At 43.9% G+C, this 13,199-nt stretch overlaps 1 protein-coding gene across 1 annotated transcript in view; it reads right to left on the bottom strand.

Moving 5' to 3' along the window:
• LOC137425574 (forkhead box protein P4-like) overlaps nucleotides 1-13,199 on the bottom strand; it is a 224,255-nt gene that overhangs the window by 20,636 nt on the left and 190,420 nt on the right. Inside the window, exons 12-13 of the mRNA XM_068114138.2 lie at nucleotides 2,061-2,137; nucleotides 457-558 (exon numbers count right to left, since the gene is read on the bottom strand). Coding sequence (XP_067970239.1) covers nucleotides 457-558; nucleotides 2,061-2,137 — 179 coding nt within the window. The remainder of the gene's footprint in view (nucleotides 1-456; nucleotides 559-2,060; nucleotides 2,138-13,199) is intronic.

Below are 13,199 nucleotides of genomic sequence, written 5' to 3'. Positions count from 1 at the left end.
GTAGCAGGTGCTCAGTGTTGGGCACCGTTGAAAAGGAAAGAGGGTCATGTGACTGCAAAATGCAGATGGTGAGACAACGTCGATCTCATTGTGAAAGGATGTTAGATCTCACCGTTTGCATATTGCAGACACTTGATTCTCCATCTCCCCTTCTCGGATACGCAACACTGGGCAACCATGAAGACCGTTCGGTGGGCCGAAACTAGAAATGGTGCCTGCTGGGTAGCTACACCAGTTGGTCGTGCCTTCTGTTATGAACATTTACCTTCATCCTTATTGGTGGTGAAGGTACAAACAAATATAAAGCGGTTCAAAACCATATTTAGCATACTTCCTCCTCATCCCACCCTTTCACCTCATCCATAATTAAATGATTGGCAATGCTTTATGAAACTAAAAGGCAAACAATGTGTTCACAGTGTGGATGCACTCGTCAGACTCAACATGACAGATTACCTTCCAGGTGGCGGTGTTGTGTCGGAAGAACGCAAAGCGCCTTGTGAACCAGTTGTAGATTTCGTTGAGCGTGAGCTGCCTGTCTCCCGTTTCCAGAATGGCCTACGAAACGAGGAATTACAGTTCAAGCAGCAAGAATAACAGGATGTGTGTTGTACTGGGTAACGGACTTGTTGGGACAAAGTGGTCGGGAGGGGCGAATGCGAGGACAAAACGCGTTGCAGTCGGAATGGGAAGATTTCAAACGGGGCCGTTTGTGGAAGCAGCGGGTGGCGGAAAGAAAGGTTTGCTTGTTTGTTTGGCAGAACTTAACAAAATGGCCACCACGGCCTGCAGCCTGACAGCTTTGCAGGCCACACACTGTGTGATCAGTGACTGGACTGTGCACAAAACGGCCTGGCCCAGCCAGACTTGTTTGTTTTGCACTGGAATCATGCTTGTAACCACTTGGATAAGGAGGTATAGAGCGAAAGTGTCAGATGGCATTGGGTTCATCGTTTTGGTTCTCTATTGAGCTGCCCTCGGGTCCTTTAACAATATTTTTTGTGACAGAGGATATGGTGGGAGTGGGGTGGAGGGAAAGGAGAGTACCTGGAACAAAACTGAAGCCAAAAAAAAAAATGTAAAGACAAATAAATGTAGACGAGGTTCTTTATAGATGAAAAAAAAAATTCATATTTTTCTATATATGAAAATAAAAAATTCATTTGTGCAAAGAACAAAAACTTACAAACTTCCGTAATTGCGTCCAGGCCATCAGGAGCTTGAAATCAAATTTTCAGGTTTGACTTGCGGGCCAATTTCGGTTCAGGAAGTTCTACTTTGTTTGAGTGCACTGCGGTCCGAGAGCCCACAAGGGTTCTGATTGGTAATGCTTGTGCCATGACGTCACAATGATGTAAGATGCTAATTTAGTAGGTCTGAACAATGTAAATTGGATGCATTGCAATCAGGGAGCAGACACACCGTGTCATAAAATAATGTACCCCACTAAATCTTGTGTTTGTACAACGCACTAATTAATCGGATGTGAGCGCAAAATGAACCTGTAAGTATCACGGTGAGCAGATGGCTGATTAGATTTAAGTACAGCAGATGTTCCACCTCTTACACCATTAGGGAAGAGCATACCTATTGTGTGATGTGCTCCACAAAATGAACACACCTAAACAAAAGATGACAATAAGGATTGACAGAGGGTAGAGAGCCAAGCTGACACGTCCACACAGTTTGACCTCATTGCTTGTGATGTGTGTTTCACAATATTACTAATCTGTGATGAGTCTTCATGTGGGGCCTCCATCATTATAATTCTTATCTCGGTGTACTGGGTGGAAATTATTTGCTTTTCTAAACGGTCTAAGACTGTAATATGTCTGTATATATATATATATCAGGAGCTTGAAACGCAGGACAAGACAGGAGTGTACTTTGACAATCCTTTTAAGGACATTAGAGAACAATAGGCAAATCAGCACTACTTAAGGAATTTGGACCTGGGATCTCAGCATCATTAGCTATGTGCTCACGTGGGAAAGTGTAACCGGCCAGCATGGACACTTTGATTTTGATAAAATTTATTTATACTGCTTCCCCCTTCTCACCTCTCGAATGAGAGATGCATATGTGAATGGCGGTCGGACGTCTGCATTCTCGTAGAATTCCTGGTTCTGTGTAAGATCTGCGGTGAGAGATTTGAAAGCACACTTTGCAGGATTCATCACGTCAGTAAGAAGCAAAGAATCACACACATTACCCAAATTGTCATTCTGATAGAGTGTTAATGTGGTGTTGCATCCTCTCGCCTCACCTATGCTTTTAATGTTCGGACATCACAATATATTTTGCAGTGAATATAGTTAAGCACAACAGTAGTCTGTTAAAATGGCACCCTACCATTATTACTACTTGAATCATTTATGCTACAACATTGTGTGTCTGTGTAGCCTGGTGTTGGCTTAGCGGTTAGGGTGCTGGCTTGGGATCCTAGGATCCCGGATTCGAATCCCGGTCGATCGCTGAATTAACGCCAGGGGGGTTGACTCAGCCTGTCATCCTTCCGAGGTCGACAAATTGAGTACCAGTTCACTGGTAATTCCCTGTGTGTCGCAAGAGGCGACCACCAGGGTTGGCGGCAGGAAGTTGGTGGCACCGTAAAACATTGCTTCAAAAAGGGGACCATGGTGCCCAAAAAGGCCAACCCCTGCTCTGCAGGGAAAAATGGCCTCTAAAGGTGGTTCATTGTGTGTCTGTTAGTATGTATGACGTATATCCTGTATACGTACATACGTACGTATGACAGACATCAGGTTTCAATGTGACAAATGTCGCCTCTGGATAACTCCGAGAGGATGGTGTGTCTTTCAAAGACCATGATTGTCAGTCATCCCAGACATGTCCCTGCTGGGTCCTACACCCAATGTCGTGTTACCATACAAAGAAGACCAGAAACAAGCGAATACTGTGCCGACGATTATCATAACTAATCTTAACGGGAAGCCCGAGCAGAACCACTAGTTACGCAACCATTTCGAGCACTTACCAAGCATGATTGACCCTCAGTTATCCTATGCGAACTGGCAGAATAAGTCAAGATACAGTTTCTTGCAAACAAGGCTTTTAGTGCACAATAATCAAGCAAATATTTGCAATGGGAGAAACATTGGCAGGTATATTCACAAGTATGTACAACATGTATACATCCCCCCGATTATCCCTTATGCGACATACCCGCCCTCAGAACCTTATCAGTGACTTAGCAACTTTATTGACAATGGTGCCGCATGCATTCGTGGAAAAGAAACAGGGAGAGGGTTAAGAGAGTGGGAGTTAAAAAGAGAAATCTGGAGTCATGTGCCGTGCCCCCTCACCCTTTGCGCCAGCTCTATTGAGCTGGCATGCCAATGATCCTGACGATGATCTGGTGTCCGGCCAACTCGTGCTCTGCTCTCGGTCCCTCCTTGCCATTGCCGATGCACTGCCTTCTCCTTGCATTCTAGTGTATCATTTGCAGTATAAACTGGATGTGTGGTTTTGTAGGAAATCACATGAGGTGTATGAGGTGAAGCGGGGGACCACGGTATATTCAGACAGCGCAGGTTAAAGAGCAGGGCTCAACACAAAGGTGCGAAGGGACGAGAAGTTTTGGAAGTGGAAGAAGAATAAAGCATAAAAACGTGAGAAAGTGAACAAGGATATGAAAGGAGATGGAAATCATAATGAAAACAAGGAAGAAAGAAAGAGGAATAGAGAGAAAGCAGGGATGAAAGCCGTTCAGAAGAAAATATGCAATTTGCAAGGGGCTCGATGTTGGCTTGTGACTCGTAATATTTACTCTACTTGTTGTATCTTCATCAGCTCAGCTCTCGGCTTTCGTTGGAATGTGTCACACACACTCGCCTCCCACCCCTCCCGCCCCCCTTCTTAATCCGTAGGAGGAGCTTGCCCGCTGACAGATCCTTACTCCACGTACCTGATTGGTGTTCCGGTACTCCACGTACCTGGTGACACTTAGGATTGGCCCTTACAGTTCTGACATGAGGTCTCCCTTCAGATGATTGATCGGTCCCAGGTGTTCAGCAAAACAGTTTGGGGCAGTTGTGCATGGGGTTTAGGCTGGGGGTTTATGAATGGCGTGCTGGCGAGCAATGATGCCTTAGCAGATGGAGTCCCAAAAGCGTATAAGGTGGGAGTCAAGGGCGTGAAAAGATCCCCCAAAAGCCAGCTTAGCTTTCATAATTCTGGGCATAAAAATATCAGGATGAAAGAAATATCGCGAGTTGATAAAATATCTCGAGATGACAGAAAGGTTGCCACTTGCCTGTGATGTAAAAACTTACATGAATTGTCATATATGTGAAGAAATACGACAATAAATCATAATCCTTTTGGAGTTAAAATAATAGTAAAAATACCATAAATATTAAAAATTTTATACATCTGCCCGTGGAGGTGCTGCCCGACTCCCGAGGCTTCACCCGCCCTCAAGCGCTTACAAAATGACATATTTCTGTCCTTGAATGCATATCACACATGTGCATTAACACAAATGGCTGATGGTAGGGCGTTATGCTCAGACAAAAAAGCCATACAGGGTCCTGGGACCTCTGAAGATCTGATCATTCTTCTAATAATTCTTCCAAAGGATCAATTCCTTTTGACCATTCTTGTTTTAAAATTTTGTGACTTCAATCATTCATGTAACTGAAGTGAATTTTTTTGACTTGTCCTATTGCTTGTAGTGGAGCTAACACACAAACATAAGTGCCTGTGAATGGGGTATGGTAGTAGGTGCCAAGTGCACAGATTTGAATGTGTCAAGAACTGCAACACTGCTGGGTTTTTCACACTCAACTGTTTCCTGTGTGTATCAAGAATGGTTCACCACCCAAAGGACACCCAGCCAACAGCAGGCCAATGATCGTAAACGGCTCATTGTTTCTCTGCACAATTCATGTCAGCTTCCTTTGGCCTCCTTCATCAGACAGGCTACAGTTAGTCAACTGACAGTCCTGTGCAGCACTGATGCCGAAAGACCCATTAAAGAATGCGCAACTCGTCGTACCTTGACACGAATGAGGTATGGCAGGCGACGACCATACAGAGTTCCACTTCTTTCTGCAAAAAACAAGAACCTGTGGTTTCAGTGGGCTAAGGAACGAAAACACTGGACACTGGAGAATTGGAAAAACATTTCCTGGTCTGATGAATCCCGGTTCCTGCTGTTTCATGCTTATGGGAGGACTAGGGTATGGAGACAACCACATGAGTGCATGCATCCATCAGGCTAGTGCTGGTGGTGTGATGGTGTGGGGTTTGTTCTCATGGCACACATTGGGCCCCTTGATAAAAGTGGAGCAACGTTTGAATGCCACAGGATATCTGAACATCATTGCCAATCAGGTGCATCCCTTCATGGCAGCAGTGTGGTTCCATCTGCGAATGGATTTCTTCGGATAATGCCCCATGCCACAAGGCTAGGATTATCCAGGAATGATTCCATGAACACGACAGTGAATTCAGCTTACTGCAGTGGCATGCCGAGTCACTAAATCTCAATCCAATTGAGCATCTGTGGGATGAGATGGAATGACATATTCGGAGTAGAGATCCACTACCAGCCAACTTGACACAACTGTGGGAAGCATTGCAGTCAACATGGGCCAACATCCCTGTGCAATGTTTGACACATTGTCGAGTCTAAGCCCCGACGAATTCAGGCTCTTCTGAGACCAAAAGGGGATGCAACTCAACATCAGGAAGGTGTTCCTAATGTTGTGTACACTACGTGTATACACATATACATATATACATGCACATATATATGGTTAGGATTGTATATATATATATATATATATATATATATATATATATATATATATATATATATATATATATATAATCGGGAAATTAAATCAGACGCGGACGTAGCTTCAGGACGGTCGATCTTTAATTCTCGACAAGCTTTCGACCAACAAAGGTCTTCTTCTTAGTCGTCCCCAAGTTCAGCGGAAGACTAAGAAGACTAAGAAGAAGACCTTTGTTGGTCGAAAGCTTGTCGAGAATTAAAGATCGACCGTCCTGAAGCTACGTCCGCATCTGATTTAATCTCCCGATTATTTATTTAATGCAAATGAGACGCCCTGCTCGTACTGTGGAGTTTCTACCATTTCTCACAGTTATATATATATATATTTTTTTGTTTGTTTGTTTGTTTTTGTTTTTGTTTTTGTAACGTTTGTAGGGTGTAGAGAGAGATACCATAGACCAGGTAGAGTGCATAAATTAGCATGCTCCGTATGTCGCGATGAAGAAGAACCACCATCTAATAAGTAGGGAATCTGTTTAGCCCGGATCTCGTGTAAGGTGTATCTTTGTCCCCATTACGAGGAGTGGGGTATGTTAATTAGCTCAGGGATTATGGGTAATTTATCCCCTGTATGTCGTTACCTCTGTAAGTTATTTCCTATGTCCCTTTTGGCACCACACCATAGACACATAGCCAAGCCACGCAATCGACACTCTAATTGAGCTAACAAATTAAAAAGCCACCGGAAATCATGCATCCCCTGTATGTCGTTACCAGTGCTAATTACCCCGAATTTGGAAGCACAAAGGACGAAAGATCCGTGAGGCCATGCCCAGAAGGGCAGTGATTGGTCAAGGTTTTGATTGGCACAAGCCCGGGGTAAGATGGGACTTGCTGATAGGAGCAGAGATGGACTACCAAGACGTGGCACTGGCTGATAAGGTTGGGACGGAGACGTGTTGAGATGACGTCAGAGTCCAAGGAACAAAAAGACTGTGTTCCCGACATTTTGTCCTCTGACGCCTGAGTGATAAAAGAACGCTCTAGCGGACATTTTGCTCTCTTTTCTTTGGCTCCTTGCTCAGACCGACATTTCCCTCTCGTGTGCCTTGTCATTCTGAAAACGATAGCGAACGGTCGCGATTCCCTCTTGCGCGTTTTCTCGCCTGGACCTCATACGAACGGTGGCATTTTTCTCTCGGGCTCAAGGGAGTGATCGTGAACGGCAGTGTTTGGAGATCTTGCTGGTGGTCGTGAGGAGGAATAACCACGGCTTTCAAAGCAAGAGCGATGTGTGGACGAGCGCTGCTGCCTAGCTGCAGCGCGACGAGGCCCAGAGTGAGCGTGACACACAGCGAGGCCTGGGTCCTGCCAAACGAACGTGCGGTTCCCGCCAATGCGCTGCGCACCAACGAATGTGCGGGTCCCGCCAAGGCCCCGGACAATTTCCACGATTACTGATGAGACCCTAATAGCGATCAGCGTTAAGTGCACGCAAACGCTATTTATTTTCCAGTTATTTTACCTTCGTCTGTTTTCGGGTCTGTCGTGGGGAGTGTCCCAATTTAGGAATTTAGCTTATCGTGCATTTTCTTTGTACTGGCATTTATTTAAACTAGGGCATGCCCGTACTATATATATATCTAAAATTATATCCCCCCCCCTCTATTTACATGAAATGGTTTGGTCCAAAGCGAACGGCTTGCGAGTACGGTGACAATCCCCCCCCCCCCCCTCTATTTACATGAAATGGTTTGGTCCAAAGCGAACGGCTTGCGAGTACGGTGACAATCCCCCCCCCCCCCTCTATTTACATGAAATGGTTTGGTCCAAAGCGAACGGCTTGCGGAGTTTGGTAAAGAAATCGCCATAGCGTGCACAAACGCGCAGGAAAGCGAAAGAATCGCAAATTAGTTTTAATTAGTTTTAAAACATAGTTTAACGCCAACATAGCGGCAACATAGTTTGCCAACGTGAAATAAATGAATACGCTCTCAAATGTGCCGTCCGAGGCAGAGTCTGTTCGCCACGTTCGGCACACGTGATAGCTCGCTGCTCTCTGATTGGTTGAATCGTTTTTTGGACATAGCTCGGTAACTACTTGTCCGATTAATATGAAACCTTGAAAAGGCACATCCTCAGGTCCCCAGCAATATACCTGGCAAGTTTCAAGTATATCGGACCGGTAGTTGTCGAGAAACAGCGGTCGCATACACACAGACACACAGAGATTACTGGAATTATAGATAGATAAACCTGTTATTTTTGGACATTTTAAATCCGTTTTCGTTTGAGTTATTTTTTTCAGGTGTGGAGACGTCGAGTGGAAGCTGTTCAGGTAAGGCTCCAGCTTCTCCCCCTCCATCTTGCTTCCACACGCGTATTCTCCACCATTTGAACTGAACGCCTCGGAGTAACAGCTCGTTTGGTCATCCGTGTTACCCTAAGGTGTTCACCAAGGGTAGTCATGTGACAATATATATATATATATATATATATATATATATATATATATATATATATATACAGACTTGGCATTTAATATGGAATTTTTTTTTGTGGGGGTGAACTTACTTTTCAAGATGACTTAGAACCAAAAGTTCATTGGAATTATGTTGAAATTATTCTAGATTTTGTTAATGTGACCTTTAAAAGAAACAAAAACCACATTTGACATTTCGAAACAAATACATTGATCCATGAAAGTGATGAAAACTGATATCAAACTCCATTCACAGACAGTACTGTGTTAAACTTCTGTACGTTTTCCAGAAGTATCTCTTTATTTTGCACATTAGCAAAAAAAAAATTCAACAAAAACAAAAGCTAAATTATGACGGATTACGGACAGTAAAATTACAGTTCAGTACTTCGTGTAACCCCCACGAGCATTCAGGAGAGCACGTACATGTCGAGGCATGCTGTTCACGAGATTTGCCAAGGTTTGGACAGGAATCGCTTGCCATGCAGTGACAATAGTCTGCTGCAATTCACGCACAGAGGCAGGCTGCTGGTCCAAGTTGTTGATTTGACGCGTTAATTCTGCCCACAAGTTCTCTATCGGATTCATATCCGGGGACATGGCAGGCCACTCCATATGCTCTACACCACGTTCAGCAAGAAAGTGTTGGATCATGCGAGCACGATGAGGCCGTGCATTGTCATCTTGGAAGACAAAGTTTCCTCGAAAGGCTGCACGAGCAAATGGAAGCAATGTTTCTTCCAGAATGACCCTGTACTTGAACTGGTTCAGGTTTCCATTCAGAACAACCAGGTCAGTTTTTCCCCCTGCATGAAAAGCAGCCCAAACGGTCACCCCACCACCTCCAGCTTGGACTCTTGGCACTATACAATCTTCGTTGTGGGCTTCATGCACTTGTCTGCGCACTCGGACGTGGCCATCTTGACGATAGACCAGAAATCTAGACTCGTCACTGAAGGTCATGTGATTCCAGTGTCCTGGCTGCCATTGACGGTGCTCTCTGGCCCACTGCAATCGGCGCTGGCTGTGTTCTCTGGTCAGGCGTGGCTTTCTCAGGGGACGCCTGGCACGATAGCCTGCTTGAACCAGTCGTTGGTTGACTAGCCTTCTGGATACAGGCACATTTGTCAGTCGCTGCCACTCAGCCCTAAGCCGATTAGCTGACTTGGTACGGCCATTGCAGACTAACCGGTGCAGCTGGCGATCATCTCTCCTTGTGGTTCTGCGTGGACGTCCTGGCCTCGGTATTGGAGTAGGGACACCCCTCTGAGCATTTCGTTTCAGGATCTTTGACACCTGACCTTGAGTGATGCCATACTGCCGAGCAATAGCACGCTGTTTCATGCCAGAATTTGGTAAAGCCACAACTCCATGACAAACAGCATTGTCGAGTTGATGGACCATCTCCAGAGGAAGCGGCAATAACTTTTGGAGACGTGCAGCAGTTGTTTTCCACTAATACAGAACGCAACAACCCTTATATACCCGATTGTGACGCCAATCGTCAAATGTACCTGTCCTTACATTTTGTCACGCCACCTGTGATATAATCCTGTTGCTGACTTATTGTTGCGAAATACAATCACTGACATGGTTCTTTCAACAAAGACATCACCGAAGGGTAAAAGAAACTCACCAGATTGATATACTGAGTTCAGAAAGTAAACCCAAGTCAAGAAAAAATATATATTCCATATTAAATGCCAAGTCTGTGTGTATATATATATATATATATATATATATATATATATATGTATATATATATATATATATATGTATATATATATATATATATATATGTATATATATATACATATATATATATATATATATATATATATATATATATGTATATATATATATATATATATATATATATATATATATATATATATATATATATATATATATATATATATATATATATATATATATATACATATATATATTAGGGTGGTCCTCAAATGTACACCAAAAAATAAAATTGGACTTTTTTCAGGTGCTTGTTGCTAAAATTGTTCCTTATTGTGAAAAAATGAAATGTGCCAAAGATGGTTTCTATACGACTTTATTTACTACTGTCACACATGGGTTGAAAATTACAATGTTTCAGTATCCACACACAAAATTTTTTTTCATAAACTAACACTCAGATGTAATCCCAAATCAGTAATAATGTATGACAATCATCATAAACACACAGAGTAAGAGTCCTCCAGACCATTGATTCCTCATTAATAATTTCTGTGGTAAATAATTTTTTCCTTATTCTCTTTGCATCGGGGAACTGATGGCGATGCCACTCAACAACTTGCAACAGGTACTGGCGCTGCTGTTCATCCTTTGTCAAGACTTGATTGTAGTTCTGTATTAATGCTACACCACGTTCTGCAAAGTCGTTGACAGTGGCAATACCACGCAAGACTTGCTGTGATGACTGAAATGATGGGTCAGCGGCCCACTCACCAGGGTCCTTTTCTAGGAAGTCAGTATTGACTTTGATTGCAGTAAAAATTCGCAGTGAGGCAGAAGTTAAAAAATCTGCAACAGTCTTTGCAGCGATGGCTTATTTTGCTGTAAGATGCACATGTACCCGTGGTTGAGGATTCTCTTGGCATTCTTCTTTAAGAGCAGCTACTATCATTCGCTTGACATCAAGCTCAACACTATCGTCAAACAGAGCAAGTCCTGCCAGTTCTTCACTGAGGTACCACAAGTGATTGGAAAGCTTTTTGCTGGTGGCTTCGGCAATCACTGAATCAGGATAGAAAATGAGTGCTTTTAAGAGAGCTAGGTCTCCAGCGGGAGCACCAATGGCAGATGGAGTGCTGAACCAGGCTTTGGTATACACTGCTCCAACAAATGCTGTTAAACGCTTTATGCCAGTGAGTTCCTTTGGGGTCAGTCGAAACTGATCACGGAACAAGTAGATCTTGATTCCATAAATCACACGGGCCATCCATCTTGCCCGATGCATGGCTCCTGGCTGCATGAACCTGAATCCTCTCGGAGGACGCTCACCAAACAGAATAATAGTCAACTCAAGAAGTTCACGGTAGTCATCTCGTAGTTGGCCCGATTCCAGTTTCTGGATGCAGAATGAAACGACATCTTCTTTGCAACTTAAAAATACACCTGAAACTACAGAGTCCAGGTCATCAGGCATCATTGGCTTAAACTTGCTTTGGTCAATGGAATTCCAGTTTGACTGGAAACGCTTGAAGACGGCTATCTCAGGTCCTTTTGATGGACCAATAAATGGTTTGAATGCTGCCATTGCTGCCTCTACCACTAGTTCCAGAATGTGATGCCGGCATGCAAAATATAATAGTGTCGTCCAAGCTTTTGCTGCAAAATAGTGCATGCACCAAGTGCTGAACCAGTGTTGCTGGCTGTCGTGTCAAAGCTCATACCTGCCACCACGTCTTGCAAATGCCATTCTTCGAGGCATTGCATAACAGCAGCAGCTGTTGCTAGTCCAGTTCCTGCTGGCAGCTTTGGCACACCCAGAAGCTTTCCAGTTCCTTGAGGGTCACTGACAATGACAGGAAGGCGATCAACTTTTTTAGTCCCATCGTCTGGAAGGAGCTTGCCATCCCAATGAACCACCAGACTTGTGTTTGGAGCATAGGATGCCTGGATGTCACCTGCAATTGTCTTCCGTTGGATCCGCCTGGATTTCCTGCTCGATGTGCGGTTGATGGCCAACTCTGAAGGGTCATGTCCCAGAGCAGAGGCTGCTGCTGACAAGATGTGAACAGCTGATCGATCGCTAACCTTGGTGCAGTCGAGAGCTGCTGTTAGGTCCGGTGTAACAATGCTACTTGCACGCTTTCGGCTCTGCCTCTTTGAAGCAGATAGAACAGCAGAGTCGTCATGATCACTGGCTTCAGCACTGCTGTCTGTTGATGATGCTCGCTCAAGAGTCTCCTCTCGGGCTGCTTGCTTCTCTTTTTCATGCTGCTCTCTTTCAGTCAACACCTTGTCGCGTTGATGTGTCCGCTCCTCTTTTCCTGCTAGCACCTTGTCAACACCAACCATAAAGCCCCGTCGACCTGGCTCCCGTTGTGCCTTAAGGAATTCACGGTCCTCTGGTATTTTGATCAGATCAAGGACATCAACATGAGCAATGTCAAATAAGTCACGTAGACCGGTTTGAAACTGCTCTTTTTTCTTTATCTGAGGGACAGATCGCCGGCTCTTTCCTTTCAGGATGGATCTGTATTGTTCTACTTTTCTCTCTAGTTTTGCAATGATATTCCGCCCATCTGCAGTGGGGATCCGTGCTTTCTCCCAGATGCATAATGTCTCACGAACAACAGTTGCTGTGGCACTGCTTATGTCCAATTTCTCAGCATGATGTAGCTTAAAGTATCGCTGCAGAATCTCTTGCCAAGATGGGAGCCGAGTTTCTGGTAGTTTTTCAATATGGCAGCCTATCAGCCACTCATGGTTCTTTTTTCTGGTTGCTCTTCTTGAAGTACTTGCACTCGCCATCATAACTGAAACAAACCGAAATAATTTCTGTATAGTGCTGATTAGCAGATTAGCAGGGGCCATGTGACAGTGGTAAAAGTTTTCAAAATGAAATGAAGTTTTACCCAATTTGTTCTCTCTACAGGTGTAATAAAAAAATGGAAAAGCACTTTAGAAAAGTTAATGTTTACATTTGAGGACCACCCTAATATATATATATACACATACACACACACATACACTGTCAAGCCTGCCTTAGTGACAACCTTTACAGAGCGACCACCTGTTCATAGCAGCTAATCACCTGTCTAACGCAACCAGGGACTAGCCGATTGCTTCCTTTAGTAAGCTCAAACCTGCACACAACGGTCATTGATTCCATTGGAAATCGGTAAACTCAGTCATCTTACCCGAGCATGAAACAGTTTTCACACAAAACATCGACAGATCTATTACAGATGTCTATGATCGATATCA

Source organism: Myxine glutinosa, chromosome 4 (genome assembly GCF_964187855.1).
Source record: "Myxine glutinosa chromosome 4, kmMyxGlut1.1, whole genome shotgun sequence".
Classification (NCBI taxonomy): Eukaryota; Metazoa; Chordata; class Myxini; order Myxiniformes; family Myxinidae; genus Myxine; species Myxine glutinosa.
The sequence above is the reverse complement of the archived record's forward strand: the minus strand, read 5'-3'. Positions and strand labels throughout refer to the sequence as shown.